The sequence below is a fragment of the Sminthopsis crassicaudata genome, chromosome 3 (assembly GCF_048593235.1).
Source record: "Sminthopsis crassicaudata isolate SCR6 chromosome 3, ASM4859323v1, whole genome shotgun sequence".
Lineage (NCBI taxonomy): Eukaryota > Metazoa > Chordata > Mammalia > Dasyuromorphia > Dasyuridae > Sminthopsis > Sminthopsis crassicaudata.
In genome coordinates this window covers 408,982,819-408,999,480 of record NC_133619.1, presented here as the reverse complement: position 1 = coordinate 408,999,480, position 16,662 = coordinate 408,982,819, and the positions used below count along the sequence as shown (strand labels likewise).

At 32.7% G+C, this 16,662-nt stretch overlaps 1 protein-coding gene across 1 annotated transcript in view; it reads right to left on the bottom strand.

The window, feature by feature from the left end:
* Positions 1–16,662, bottom strand: part of DNAH7 (dynein axonemal heavy chain 7) — a 278,808-nt gene that overhangs the window by 47,721 nt on the left and 214,425 nt on the right. The window contains exons 50-54 of the mRNA XM_074302814.1: positions 15,417–15,752; positions 9,253–9,379; positions 7,405–7,599; positions 3,511–3,603; positions 1,447–1,623 (exon numbers count right to left, since the gene is read on the bottom strand). Coding sequence (XP_074158915.1) covers positions 1,447–1,623; positions 3,511–3,603; positions 7,405–7,599; positions 9,253–9,379; positions 15,417–15,752 — 928 coding nt within the window. The remainder of the gene's footprint in view (positions 1–1,446; positions 1,624–3,510; positions 3,604–7,404; positions 7,600–9,252; positions 9,380–15,416; positions 15,753–16,662) is intronic.

Here is a 16,662-nt window from a genome sequence, read left to right as displayed (position 1 = left end):
TGTGTCATAAGCCACACAAATATCCTTTCTACCACTGTCTTCTGGTTACTTTTCCAGAGTCTGTGGCACTGGAAAGAAGTATGGGGATAGGAGGAGAGGGAATGTAATGTAGAGACCCAGTTGTATTTCCTCTTGATTTATAATGTTTGGTCATCTATGGAAATTATAAGAAGTAATCCTAAACCAGGTTTCTCACCACTACCTTCTACCTGGCTGAATTATTATTTTGGTTGTGGGTGAGTTTACAGCATTCATGAAGATAGGATCAATCAGTCATTCAATAAAGATGTAATAAGTGTTTACAATGAACTAGACACTGTTAGAATCTAAAGAGATTTTTATTATGCAGTCCTTCTAGGGATTAGAGAAAGTCATGTTAATATACTGTTGCAAGAATTGCTATATAACAACTAGAAAGATCAAGAACTAGTGTCATAATGTTTGTTCAGAACTTTGGTGGAAGTTTACCAATTCAATAAATGAAATATTTCATTATATAAGTTTATGTCTAACGGAAATAGCTATAATGCTTAGTGATGATGGATATTTAATGTTACCACCATTTTTTGGTTTTTATTCTAATATGGTTTTAAACAAATTTCTGACTCCAAATTCAATGCTCTTTTTTACAATAACACTCAGTTTTCCAGAATATAAGAAATCTTCACTATGTTAAGACATTGTGTTGCATATTATAGCTATTTAAAAAAAATTCATAGTGACTACAAAACAAGTAGAAATTTAAATGCTTTCCAAAAGGAGAAGAAAAATTAAATCCTACTATTATTTATCTTATCTTCCCATTCAAGTATGCATGATAAGAAATTATGCAGCAAATTCTTTATGATTTAAAAAAAATATAACTTTCAATTCTCGGCTCTCTTCTAAATTAGCCAGTCCCTTGACTATGTTTAATTTGTTGCTAATATGATAGTTCAACAAAAGGGTAGACCTTGACCTTCATTGATAGAGTTTCCTCACCTGGGAATTGATAAAGGTTTGGAATAAGTGTAGGTTACTTTATCAATGAAATCACAAATCCAGTTACTGTCTTTACTTATTCCTATACAAAAAGAAAATAGAAATAAAAGGGTGAATATCATCCTCCTCATTCCCCCCCCACTAAGCCAAAGATAAGAAGATTGGGATAGACTAGGTGCTTAGTTTACAAAAGGAATTGTAAACTTCCCCATAGATCATGTGTTGCTTAAAGTACCACAACTAGATGGAAGCTATCTATGAAACTTACTTCTAGGTGAAGTGCTAGCAAGCCATACTATGAAACTTCTACTTATATTAGATGTTTAGGGGTCCATTAGCCTTAGACCTCTAAGCTTTTAGAGGCTCTGCTTGAGCTGTACACACATGGCTAAGATCTAGATTTCAAACAGACTTTTTTCTTAATTAGGAAAAATATCTAACAATGCGTATCTATTTTAAAATTACCTGATCATCAGCAAATTTGAGAAGGGCTGCCATAGGATCAGAACCAGGAGAGAGCACAAAAATCAATGGTGCACAGCAGTTACTATCTCCAAATGCCTTGGACAGATCAAATGGTGGTGGTTCAATAAATGGACGACCCAAATGACTAATTATAAATTCTTGTACCATTGGAACAATCTTAAAAAAGCAAAGAAATAGGATTTTAACATTTAAGTTTGTTATTTAAGATACTTCAGAGCATGGGGATGCTAAAAACAAAAAAACTATTTTTAGAATAACAGAGAATTCTAGTCATCTTATTCCTTAATTACTCATTGTTATAAGAGTAGTTTCTCACAATATTTTAATTTTTATAGCTATGTTTTATCTACCAAGTATATATGAAGAGTATTTTTAAGGTAGTTTATTACTGAAAATTTTGCTCCCAGGCACTCATCTTCCAATCCACTTTGCTGGCTGTCCTGCTTCTGCCCTCCCTGATCCTTCAGAATTCATCAGATCATCAGAATCCAAACCCTAAGCCCTGTGGCAACTTAAAATACTCAACTGGAAGGCTCCCTACTTCTGGCTGACCTGTCTTGATTAGGGATAGATGAGTGAAGATTTACTAAATCCACTATATCTACAGCTGGCCACACAAACCAGGTTTCACTTCCCTTTCATCCATATGTCCACTTGGGGTTATCTTTGAAATTTATAAAGAAAATGAAAGGGCAAGGGAATAGGATAAGGGGAAGGTGTATAGAAATGTATGTAGATCAATAAGAATGGGAGAGATCAATGGATTTATTTTTAAGGGTATAAAAATCTTCTAAATTTAGATAGAAACAAAAAAAACCAAGGCTATATAGGGTGAGGAGAGAGGACAAGGGAGGGATGCTTGGAAGGAAATGGATAGATTAAGAAACAGGAGGACAAGGTAGTGGGTAGAAGCAAAACAAGGGAGTGATTAGGGATAAGAATAGGTTGAGAAGGGTGGTGAGGAAAATAAAGAGGAAAGTAAATGTGTTATAGCTTAGAATATGCATTGGATGAATTCACCCATAAAATGGAAACAGATAGATTAAAATTTTGAATTCAACAGTACCATGTCAGGAAATGGCTTAAAAGGAAAGATACATGCAAATATAGCATAAAGATCAGAAGTAAAATTTATTAAGAAAAATCATGTAGTAATCATGATCGTAGAAAGTTAAAGCTAAAAGAGACTTTATCAAAAGAGAAAAATAGAGAAACTATACTATATGTTAGTTATATTAATCGATATTGTTTTATACTATATAAAGTAACCAGGCAATATAAAATTGGAACATTGCTCTGGTGTAGGAATGATGAGCTGATGGACTTAGAAAAATATCGAAAGACTTAGAAACTCATGAAGGAAGATGCTATTCACCTTCAGAGAAAAAGAAGACAAGGAGAAATCTACATAGTGTGGTCTTACATATATGCATATGATTGTATATGTATATATGTGTATGTATGATTATAGATATCTATACATGTGTACATATGTAAATGTAGCTATGTAAGTGTATAGTATGTGTGCATATATATATATATATATACACAAACACTTGGTTATAAATTTCTGCACTGCAGAGAACAAAAGAAAACTTACAAGGAAGCAAAGAAAAGTTAGCTAGCTCTGAACACAATATTATTTATGATATAGGGTTTCTTGAAATGGAAATACATTGCTTTATATTTCTAATTCTCTCAAGTTCTGCTATGCATATGACAATAATTTTCTTTTGTACTTAAGTTTTTTAAAAAATTTAATTAATGAAAAAGAAAATGTAGTTTCCCCAAACTCTAATTTATTATTAAAAATTACAATTCTCAACAGAAGTAAAAGTAATCTTAAGGAAGATGATGCAGAGAAAGCATAAGATGAGTCTAGGATTTGGAAAAGAACTCGGGCAAAAGAAGGCTTTTCATATAATTTTAGTTTTCATATATAACCCATTTTTTGTGGGCAAAGGACTTACTATTGGGAAATATAGTCTTGGATGGCATGTGGGAAAGGGTTTCCTTAATTTCAAAGCTCAGCTTCACATTTACCTTGTCAGGTCTCATACAGCGAATGACAAGCATCCTTTGAAACTCATTTACTTTTTCTTCCCATGATTCAGGAAAGGCTTCATGATGTGGTTCCTATAAAAATGGAAGAATCTAACTGATTCAAATCTAAATACATAAATCTTTTGTACATACTAACAAAGGATCATAGATTTGGAGGTGGAAGGGACTTTCTAGATCCAACTCCACACTTTATTGATGAAGGAATAAGGGTCAACTTGTCCAAAGATACATAACTAATCACAGAGACATAAACTGTGACTTAACAGCCTTTTTCACTGTACCAAACTTCTTCCATATTAAAAGCATATTGGATTGCCTTTCCTAAATTGGAAATTTGATGTGAATTTAAAAACCAGTAAAAAAGAGTTTATATAATAACTAATTGAGAGGATAGATGAAGTTGGGAATATAATTTTTTAAAGGTATTAAGTGGTTCCTAAATACAAGCAACTGTATTAGGGATTAAAGTTATAAAGGGGAAAATATCATAAAATGAATTAATCCTGGTATCAAGAAGGGGAAATAAAATACTTGTGTTTGATCTTGTATGTATTATATATTATACAAGGAAGGGCCATAGAGAAGATATAGAATCAAAAAGACCACAAAAAGTTCACTGAACTTTTAAAGGTTCCTCCTCTGTTTCCTCCTCTGTAAAAGGGCATAAAATTAATTTTACCATGCACTTCTCAGAGGAGAATCCTTATAAAAAGCATAAGGCAAATATCAGCACACATATATCTTGCTGCCTTCCTCCCTCCCCCAAATAATGAAACCGGTCTCTCAGAGTAAATTTCATCATTCTCGTCAACCTGATCCACCCAATCCCCCAACTATCTAAGCTAATCCTCAGAAACTAGATTTATGGTTTCACCAAGCCCTAACATATCTTGTGTTCTACTGACATTGCAAAGTCCCCTTCATGTACCAATGAGGCATAGAGATGGATCTAGAAGTAGAAAGTTTAATTGAACTTCTACCAAACTGTAAATGACCATGTCACTGGGTAATAGTGATAAGGATCAGAAAATCAGGTAGAAAAGGTTGAATAAGTTCAGTGACATGAATTTAAAAATGGTAGGTTTTGGTTTATGACATTATATAGGTTTGCGAATTTCTAAAAAAGTATTTCTTTGTTTTATATACAAAATTCCATTTTATAAATTCTGAAAATATTAAGACTCAATGTTTTTGTCTAACTTTTTTTTTTACTTAAATATCTAATAAGATAATGCCATGTGAAACTCATGTTGGAACTAATCTTCCAAATTCTAGTTAATAAAAAAAAATCTAATAGTGTCACCACATCTAAAAATAATAAATCTTTGTGATATTCATTAGTCATTGTCTTTGTTGTTTATCTTTCACACTCAGAGAGGACCAAAATGACATCACAATGTCAGGGTCAATATACAGTGTGTCCAGCTGTGGCTGATCATACTGATAAAAGCTCAGAAGCTTTACTAATAATTGGTCACAAATAATCTATGTGGCCATTTGGGAAGAAGATGTCTCTAAATTTGTGCATTACAGTTACTTTTTGAGCTACCACAAGTCTGCTTTGTTCACAGAGCACAGTGCCTTCTTTGAAGCAGCCATGATGCTGGGAGGGTCCAGTGCCAGTGTCTCCCATGTTACATAATCAATTCTAAAATTCTTCAGAGACCTTGAAAGCATCTTTGTGTCACTTCTTCTGACTTCCATGTGAGTGCCTGCCTTGTATGAAATAATCTTTTAGACAAGCATACATTTTGACAAGGTGCCCTGCCTGGCCATTTTGAAGTTATACTCTTTTCAATAGAGTTTGAATGCTTGGAAGTTTAACTCAAGAAAGAGTCTCAGTGTCTGGTATCTTATCATGCCAGGTGATCTTCAGAACTTTCCTAAAATAATTCAAATAGAAGGAGTCAAATTTTCTGGCTAGGTCCACGTATACTGTGCATATGTCAAGATCAAACAATATCTCTGTAGATCTTCAATTTGGTAGACAGCCTAATGCATCTTACATATTCTTTTGGAGCCTTCCAAGTTCTGAGCTATCTCTGGAGATGCATGTGTCAACTTCATCACCTATGTTGGCAGCCCTGGAAAATATACTGCCAAGATAAATGAGCTTATCTGTAACATTCACAATTTCTTTAATTGGTGTAGAACTGGTGGATGGAGAATCTGTTTTCTTGGTGTTGGTTGTTAGGTAAAAATACAGAGAATTGAGCCACACTTTGTTGCATCTCAGCCTCAGAGGCTACACTCAGTACATAATCAGTTGAGAACAAAAAGTCACATATTAACTCTCTCCACTTTAGTCTTGACTTATAGCCTTTTCAAGTTAAATAAATTGTCAATGTATTAGCAGATCTTGATGCCATTTTTGTCTTCATTGAAATATCTGACAACATCACTGAAAACATCATGGTTTTTTTTTTAAGTATGGAGGCGAGCACTCAGCACTATTTTACTCTAGTAGTGAGTGAGATAGTATGAAAACATTATCCATTATCCAGAATCCATGCAGGTATGCCATCATTAAACGGTATACAATATTAATGAACTTCTCCAGGTAATTAAATTTTGTCATGATCTTCCATAGGCTGACAGTATCAAAAGCCTCAGTTAGATCAATGAATGCTGTTTGCATTCTTCTGTTTGGCTCCTGGCATTTCTCCTGGAGTTGTTGGGCAGCAATCATCGTGTTGACCATTCCTTAGCCCCTTCTAAAGTCACATTGTCTCTTGGATAGTGACCATCTTCCAGATGAAGGATCAATTTATTAAGGAGGACTCTGTGTGGCCATTTGGGAAGGAGATGTCTTTAACTTTGTGCATTTCAGTTACTTTTGAGCTATCACAAGTCTGCTTTGTTCACAGAGCACAGTGCCTGGCAAGAATTTGCCAGCAATGACTAGAAGAGAGGATGCCCCCTCCCTCCCCTTTTCACCCATCTGTGGTAACTGCAAGACACAACTTATTTGTTTTTCCTTTGTATAGATGACAATAGAGGTATCTTTGATCTCCTAGAGGATCTCCTATTGCCCTCAGTTTTTGTATGTGCAGTACAATGCCATGGTCCCCCTTCCTTGCAGATTTCTTCTAGAATGGAATCAGCCCTGGCCACTTTGCCACAGGAGAGAAGCCTATTCAAAACCTTGTTGTTCTGTTGGAAGTACAAGTAGATGGATTAACTTCAAACTAAGATGAACAGTCAGTAACTTCAGTATTAGTTAGTGATGGTCTGCTGAAAATACTATGTAAGTATTCTCCCCTTAGGTCCAGGATCATGTCCTTATCACTGATCAGTGTGACTCTATCAGAGTTGATTAGTTGAGATACACCAAATGTTTTTGGTCCTTAAATAGCCTCTAGGACATCATAAAAAGTGTTTTGGATTGTTACTATTAGCATGAAACTGAATTTCATCTGCCTTCTTATTAAGGCCAAAATTCCATCTGTAAGTTTTGCTTGTACTTTACTTTTGATGGAATCGAATGCCTCTTTTTTAGAGATGGACAATTTATTCTGCTGCTAGACTCGGGAGAGTCTTTCATTTAGTAATTTCTGAATTTCCTCATCATTTTTATCAAACCAATATTGACATTTGTGAGTATTCTGGCCCAAATAAGAAAAGGTGGTACTGTATACCAAATCTTTGAAAACTACACATTCATTTGTATTTTTCTTCCCAGGTTATTTTAACCTTCTGAATCCAATTTTTCTTGTGCAACAAGAGAACTGTACAGATCTGTACACATATATTGTATTTAAGATATACTTTAATATGTTTAACATGTATGAGACTGCCTGCCATCTAGGGGAGGAGGTGGAGGGAGGGAAGGGAAAAGATCAAAAATTTCATGAAACAAGATTTTGTACATACCAAACTATCATATACTTTTTTCCATTCATCTTTCAATGACACAAACTCCTTACGAATGCCTTTGAAGTCTGGCAATTCATCCAATCGACATATTTCATCCCATGATTTCTGGGGAAGCCATATACAAGGGTTGGAAAAAGGATTGTCCAAACCAATGCCACCAGTTAGCAGAAACCGCCAATCATCTTCACTAACCTTGAATAAAATTGCACAGAAGGAAGAAATAAAGAAACTAGAAAATCTGCTTGTACTTTAGTCAACTTTTGGAAGATTTTGATAGCTTAATTATTAAGGGGTAAATGCCTTTTCTATAGAGAGGCAAATTTTCCTGCTGCTAGACACTGTAGAGTTCTCATTTTTCTTTTAGTAGTTTCTGAATTTCCTCATCATTTTTATCAAACCAATCCTGACATTTCTTTCAATCAATCTGCACATGTTTACTAAGTACCTATTAATTGTTGGAAGATAGAATAGCAGTTAATTTTTTAGTTTAAATACTTATAGAATCAGAATCTGAGCTCATATTCAGAGACCCCTTAATCTAATTTATACTTGAACATTGCAGTTTGATTATTACAGAGGATTTTGCAGATTTCTCTATTATTTAAATGGAAGAGGGCTAGATTCTTCTGCTAATGGGACACCCTAGGTATCATGATCTTTCACATGTGATGATAAGTTACTTGCTGTTTTTTCTCATTTGCCACAATTCTTCTATAATGAAGGTCAAGTTTTCTTCCAAAGGTACATAACAATACCTAGATTGTTCTAGGAATCATCTGATGAGGAATGTACATTCCAGAAAGGAGTTTCTTCACCAAGAAATTCTGAATGAAAAAAATCCTTTCAAAATTTTTCTGCCACTACTGTGGCCTTTAAGGAAAGCTCCAAATTCAGCAGTAGAGTCTGATTGTATTGGAAGCATTAAAATAAAATGTGTTCAAGTTTCAATTCTCCTTAACTAGTCATTTTACATAGTCCTCAGAATTATCTTTTAGATGTGTATTTCACAAGCATATGAATAATATATTCAATGATTAGATAAGGAGTGCCAAAATATTAATTAAATCTGGAGGGACACCTAGGAGTTCACGAATTTCCAACAGAATCTTTAGTATTACTAGACACCATTATTTTCTTAAAAGCCCTAACCTTCATTTATGTTTTAAAATTAATCATTGCCTCTATTGAATTACTATTAAGAAACAGCATTGTAAAAAACACACAAAAAAAATTAAGGTCTTTCTAAATTACAAATTTATTCACTATGTGGGCAAAAGCTAAAAGCTATCACTGAGTTCCAGGACTATAAAATGCAAAAATAAGTCATGTTTCCAAAAAGTCTGGTTGAGAAATATATATGAAAAGCTGTCTTTTAAAAACCACTTCACATTTTAGATGGATGCATTTAAATTGGTCAATTTTCCTTCTAATTATTAAAACCATTGAAGAGAGAACTATTTTCAAATAGTACTAAGTAGTGCTAAAATTCCACTATATCAAACCCAAACTGTTTGATTAAGCTAGCAAATTGCTTCAAATATTTAAGCATGTACTTAGTCTATTTGGTATAAACATATTGAGGCAATATACTAAAATACAGAATTGGAATATCTTTCTAGATTATTTTATTTTAGCTTATCAAAACATGTAGTTTTAACACTTTATCTACAACTTATTTTTCACTTCTGTAATTGTCTCTTGTTACAATGAGCTGCATTAAATGTACGTAGCATTATTTATGGGTCGAATTTTGCTGTTTTGTGGATGTCTTTATGAACCAATAACTTACTAACAATATAATTTTCATATTTCAATGCTTTATGAAAATTTTCAAGAGGTACTGACCGAATTTTCATGTAACAGAAGATTCATGTTTAGACAAAAGGAAAAGAGCATCTTATCCTTTTCAAAGAGTGAACGGCAGACATTAACATACAATGAATAAGTAAAGTGGTCCTGGAGAATGTGTAGCCTATGAAGAAATAAAAGATTGGAAAAAAATTAAAAATTAATATCACTTTAAAACACATGTATTTACAAAAACCTATTACAAATCAGTTAGACCTTCATTGTTCTAATAAACTTCCTGGTCAATTACCCAAAAAACAATAAAGAATCCTCATTAACCACGTGAACCAATTTGAGAGGAAAACAGTATAGAAACATTTCAATGGAATAACATTTTACTGTTGACTGATTTTTTTTAAAGCTACCCATATTCCTTTTGAAAAAAAGCATTGCACATGATAATACTAAATTGTTGTTTTAAAAGTCTTGTGTCTTATTTTTTGAAGATACATGTCTGGTGAGTTTTTCATTAATTTCCCATAACAGTTTACATTTTGATTATAAAGGCATTTTTCTAACCAATTATTTATATCTGAGGATCCATTCAAAGCACTATTTCTTATTTAATAACATAGATAAGATATTGATATTCTACTTTGGATATGAAATTAATAAAAGAAAACTTGAAAAATCACAAAACAACAATAGACTACATTAATAATGACATTCTAAATAAACCAGTAGGACAACTAATAATCATAGTATGATCAGTTATCTTTTTAAGTGTCTGTTCTTGGAATTAGGAAGACCAGGGTTTAAGTTCTGTCTCTGTTTTGTCATAGTGATATGACCATGAGCAAGTCACTCAATCTCTAACAGCTCTTCAAGACATTTAAGAGATGTGGATCAGGACTGGTAATGGGAGTTTTCATAGGGAATTTCCCTACAATCTCTCAGAACTTTATAATAGTAGAAAAATGTATCTTATTTTTCTTATTTGTGGCTATCCAAGACCTACTTTTTGATGTCTTTATCTGTTTTGTTTTGCTTTTACTATTAGCCAGTGGTATCTCAAAAGGAAAAGCATATTCATTGAATTAGTTAATGCCTTCTAGTTAGCAATGCTGATAAAAAAAATTGTTAGCAAAGTCAGTGAAATATAGCTAAAATGTTTAAATACTCTATAGATTTAAATTACTCATTCTACTAATTCCCAAACTGATGGGAAATTTTTCTCTCTCTCTTGGAAAATAACACACAAATAGCTGAATTGCATAGAGATTTATCAGTGAATACGACAAAGTTATGTACTTTCACTGTATGTGGACTAATTGATTGGGAGCTTAAACAAAGACCCTGGGAACAATTTGCTAAGTGATAATTAGCATGTTAATATTTGTTAGAAAAGTAGTACATACAAAAACACACACACACACAAGTTCCCGGTTCCTCTTTTACATATGCATATACAAACATGTAAATTTTATTATATGCATATAATTTTATTGCATATGTTAGACAGCATATTATATTTATGTATAATTTTTAATACATATGCTTAAAGACTTCAAGACTTAAAGAGAGTTGGTCAATAAACATTTGTTATGTGCCTACTATGTACCAGGCACTGGGCTAAATGCTGACAATAGAAAAAAATCCAGCAAAACATAGTCCCTAATTTCAAGGAATTCATTCCAACACTATAGGCAACAAGCAAATGAATACATATAAAAATGTTATATGCCTGAAAAATAGGAACTAATTTTTAAAAAGGAAGGCATGAGAATTATGAGGGCATTAATAATTCCTGTATTAAATAGGATTTTAGTTGAAATTTGGAGGCAGTCATTAGGCAAGAAAGTAGAGCAGTATTCCAGGAATGGGAGATAGCTAGAGAAAATTCTGGAAGTAAAAAATAGAATGTCATATTCGAGGAATAGTCAAGAGGCCATTGTTACTGCATCAAACAGCATGGTGGTGAGTAAAGGCAGAGTGGGGCTGGCTTGCAAAGAACTTAAAAGATCAACCAAGGGATTTTAAATTTGATCCAGGAGATGGTAGGGATGCACTGGAGTTTACTGAAGAGGGGTGATGATCTTTGGATTAAAGTATAGAGTACTTGAGGGGGCCGCTAGGTGGTGCAGTGGATAGAGCACCAGCCCTGATGTCAGAATGACCCAAGTTCCTATCTTATCTCAGACACTTAATACTTCTAAGCTGTGTGACCCTGGGCAAGTAACTTAACCCAAATTACCTTAACAGCAAAAAAAGAGAGACAGACTTGAGACAGTCAGACCCACCAACAGCTATTGCTGTTTTTGATGGCCACAGTTTGGAGGGGGGTGGGGAGGGAAGATAAGAGATAAAGCAGAATCAAGGATGACATACAAATTGTGCTCCTGAGGGTGTAGGAAGATGGTATAGAAAATTAGGAGATGGGGAAGATTATGAATTTTATTTGTACATGTTGAGTTCTGATCCAGTCTTCTACAAATTTATGTTGTTACAGTTGTTCAATCATTTTTCATTCATGTCTGACTCTTCATTCATTTGGTGTTTTCTTGGCAGAGATACTGGATTGATGTACAATTTTCTTCTCTAATTCATTTTACAGATGGGGAAACTGAGGCAAACAGAGTTAAGTGACTTTCCAGAGTCATTCAGTCAGTAAATATCTGAGACTAGATTTGAACTATAGTACTCTATACACTGTAGAAAAGGTCTCATTACTAAAACCATCTCCATTTTAAAGATGGGGACAGTCTCATAAAGTTTAAGTAACTTTTCTAAAGTCACATACTAGTAAGAGAAGTTTGAGAAAAGCAAATTTCACTCTGAGTTAAGGTAAAAACTGCTAAAAATTAGAAGGCTCTAAATGGAATGGGCTGCCTTGGAAGGTTCTCCCCCTTTCGAAGTCTTCACAGGGAGATTCAGGGTCACTTGATGAGGATGTGATGTAGGCAATTTCTGTTTAATCACCAGTTGTACCAGATAATCCTTGAGTCCCTTCTAACTCTCTGAGTCTGTTTTCAGAGATGCACAAGATATGTGATATCCTCTTTTACAAATATTTGTATTCTAAGAAAGATGTATTGTTGTATAGATGGGATAGTCTTGTGACCCACGAATAAATAGTGAAGTCTATTGCTTATTTGGCTTACCTGTACACTAAACTGTAAGAGTGCAGAGCCCTTACTGGTCAAGTATATTGCAGTAATTTTTTGGGTAAAATAGCAATTATAGGAAAAGCATCATCAGGTTGATAGTAAAGGTTAATTAATTTGCAGCAAGATGTCTGATCAGCTTACTATCTGAATATCCCTCTATTCCCATTTAGTTTTTGAAGGGATATTAGCTCCCTGTTCTTGGATAGGACTAAGTAACATTTATTTCTTCTTTGTCCTTTAAAAAGGTCTCTCTCTCTCTCTCTCTCTCTCTCTCTCTCTCTCTCTCTCTCTCTCTCTCTCTCTCTCTCTCTCTCTCTCTCTCTCTCTCTCTTTCTCTCTCTCTCCACACACACACACACACACACACACACACACACACACACACACACACACACACACACACATATATATATATGTTAGGGGAACTTTGATGTAGATCAGCATCCTCTCAAATTTTTCATCATGCAGTTGCCTAGGGCACTAAAAGATTGAACAACTTGCCCAGCATTATCTTGACAGATAGTATGGGTCAGAAATAGGGAATCAGCTCAAAAATCTAGAGTTGAGAGGATCCTCGGCATATAGTTCAACTTCATTTTACAGATGAAAAAGCACTAGAGTTGGAATTTAAATCCAGGTGTTCTGACTCCAAAACCTGTGCCTATGATACCACTTGAATCCAGGTGTTCCTGGTTGTCTAGTTTCTCTATCTGTTAAACCATACAAATAATATAATACGCATACTATAAGATAACTAAATCTTTAAACTGGGTAGCATTTACCAATTGGCTATAAGCATATTGGCAATGATATTTATGTTGACACTTCTATTCTTCATCTAGAGATTTATTTAGTGAATAATTTTCCTAAATGTGTGAAAAAAGGTTGGATCTGGTAAAACAGTAAATTGTTTCTAGTGTATATATACTTCTTTTCTGAAAGTTAACTTTGAACTCTTGTTCGACATACTGAAGATTGCTAATTAAGAGAAATAAATAATTCATTGGCTTGAGAAGATTAGTGTAAAAAAAATGTTCTGATAGTTGATAGATATTATTTAAGGGCTTTAGCCACTGGCAAGTTAGTTCAGTTCCTAATTTTGAATCAGATCTCATATTGAGTCAAAAACAAATGTTAAATGTTGTTGTTGATGTTAGAATTTTAGATTTTGTGTAGCAATTCTATTAAGAAACATTATTTTTGTTGGATGAATTCTAATTTTATCTTTAAATTAGAGTATTAGCTAGAAATCACAAAGCAAAAAGCAAGCAGCTAATTTTAAATTTTAAAATGGGAAAATGTCTTAATGGTTTTGTCTGAAGAGAGATGATAAGCCTTTGACTATGCTGACAAAGGGAAAGCACATTAATTCTTTTAATTCTACCACACACATAATTTTTGTACTCCTAAAAATCCTTGCTTATTGCTGTTGACTATTTTCTTTTTTTGATGTTACTTTATGGAATGTTACTTTATGGAATAAAGGAAGCATTTTCATAACAATACAATAAAAATACATTTGTACATAAAACTCCATATCTATTATGCACTAATTTGCTATTCCTTTCAAATATACAACAAAATTATCACTTAATTTTTTTCAAATCCCCCTGCCCCACTCATTAGACAGAATTAGATTTGTATGTGCATGCATATGTGTATATACATACATATATAATATGAAAAATTATTCCGTTTTCCAGTAAAGTATAAATAAGGAAGGCCTAGGGATGTTTTTTCTTTTTAAGAGGTTAATTTTTTTTGTTTGATTTTTGTTTGCATTTTAGTCTTTGTCAATCATAAGATTGTCAGAAAAATGTTGAATGTCAAATAATCTAAAGGGATTGTTGATATTCTCAAAGAAAAAGTATGAACTTTTGAGCCCCATTTCCAGTACTACATTTCTTCCCTGGAGATTCTGTTATTCCTTCAATATTTTCATGAGGGGCAATGAACCAATTTAGATGAAAGATGAGAATTTTCAATACTATATATATAATTTTAGTAGAAAGATAAGCAATAAATGAAAATTATATAATGGCATTCAATGCAGAATTTATCGTTCTCACTCTATCAACTGGAGAATAATGAATGGTCATGGCTAAAGTATTGCTAGTTCAAAAACCCTTCAGAATTCTAAGTAAGTGAAAGGCAACTTGGGAAAGAAAAAAACTATTAAAAATTACATATGAAGAAAATACTATCAGTCTAATACTATGAGATTAACATTGAGATCAAAACATAGACTTAACTATACATCTGAGTCTTAGACTTGGCAGGAAACTAAAGTACATGACTTCATACTGAGACAAAAGAGAACTACAGTTACATATTTTCTCTAAATGATCTTTTTGAATGAGTGAATCTATATTTTTTCCTAATATTATCTCCATGTTAAATGATATTTTAAAATACTACAAAAGTTTATAATGTGCAATGTAGAACTATGAAAATCATCTGATGGATCTTGAGGCATATAGCAACTCATATAACAACAAACATAATTTTAATTTTAGTACAAATGTAATGCAAATAAATTCTAAATGAATCTCTTTTTAAAAACCTTATTAATAATTATCAAAATATAGAACATTGAAGGCTAAAACATTTCATTCAAATAAAGATTATAACTAATACTGTGAAAAACCAATTTTATTAGCACTTGCCAAGTATGGTTTTTCCTTACAGGTGTCTTTGTATGCATCTAAGTTGTTTTTTTTTAAATGCAAGCTCTTAGAATGTTAAGATCATCTATTGTCTAGCTTTACTCATTTATTGTCATTGATAATTATTGATAAAATTTTGAAACAATAAGTTAAAGATTTTTTATTACTAGAAATTTTACAAATGATTCACTGAAGAATGACTTAACAGATTGAGTTGGACACATTTCTTCAGTTCCTAAATCACAAGTTTATTTCTAGGAAGTGATTAATCAGGTTCATTTTGGAGAAACTGCTACAATGCCAACATAATACCAAAATAACAATGAAAGCTACAAAATACTTTCTGATACCCATGCATTAATTAGCAATTAGTATTTATCTCACGTACCTTATTTGCAAAATTTCAGATTTCTCTGAATTTTCTATGGACAGGATAAAAAGGTTAATAAACCAAGTGAGTGAGTACTGGTACATAGGTTCAATATTAGCTAAATCTGCTATTGAGAAAAACAGGATTGACGAATGAACAGCGATGGGACGGTATTCCAACCGGGTGTCATCAATCTTTTTCTCTGTGTCTTCAGCTATTGCCTGTTTCTCAGAAATCTCATTAGCTAAAGCCTTGGAGGAAGATAATATCTTAATAGCAGTTTCATCTTCTAATATATTGCCTTCTGAAGATGAGAGAACTTCCAAAATCTTGTCTTCTATTTCCTTTAACTGCCTAAAATAAAATGCAGAGGTTTCATTGAAAAAAGTAGTTTACATGTATATATGCTTAAAAATATAATTCTTTTGTAACAAAGAATGTAATTTGTCACATAAAGATTGATATCACATTCTGATATCCACTTATGTTGAAAAATATGACAATAAGAAACCATTCTACTCCATTTAGATCATTTAAACAATAGTTGGAGTAATAATGATAATAATAGCTCATATTTACATATTATTTTAAAGTTTATAAAAAGTATTTTCCTCTCATCATTCCTGTGAGTTAATCAGGAAAAATTTTATTGGCACTGTCTTACTGATGAAGAAAATAAAGCTCAACAAGTTAAAGGAGTTGCTCACAGCCTAGTGAGACCAGGTTTCTTCAGATTCCACAACCCATGCTCTTTCCATTGCACCATAATGCTAAGTCATAAAGCCTAAATCTTATAAAGATTTTGAATGCAAAGTAGATCAATCATATTGTTTTATTTGCTTCTCTTACATTTTACTTGATGGTCTAACTCATATTTGTATACTCTAAAATCTGGCATAGCTGTTTGGGGGCAAAGTAGTTTGAATTAAAATATTAATTTCTTATATAACAGTGAAATTAAATAACTTTAGATAAATAAAAATTAAATTGCAAAAAATAAAAATTGTGTGATGAATAATTAAACTTTTATAGTAACTAGATTATTTGTATATCTGAAAATGTGCTTGTCTCGAAATTTCAGCAAATGTTTCCAATCATTCAGATACAAGTACAGACACATGAAACTCTTTTACAATACATTTTAAATGATTACTTAAAAATCAGAATACTCTAATAAGTTATTTCCTGTTAGAGTTTCCTGTACATTTAAAAAGATCTTATCTTTAATGTGTGCTTTAAAAACTTTAACTCTTTACATTATAAG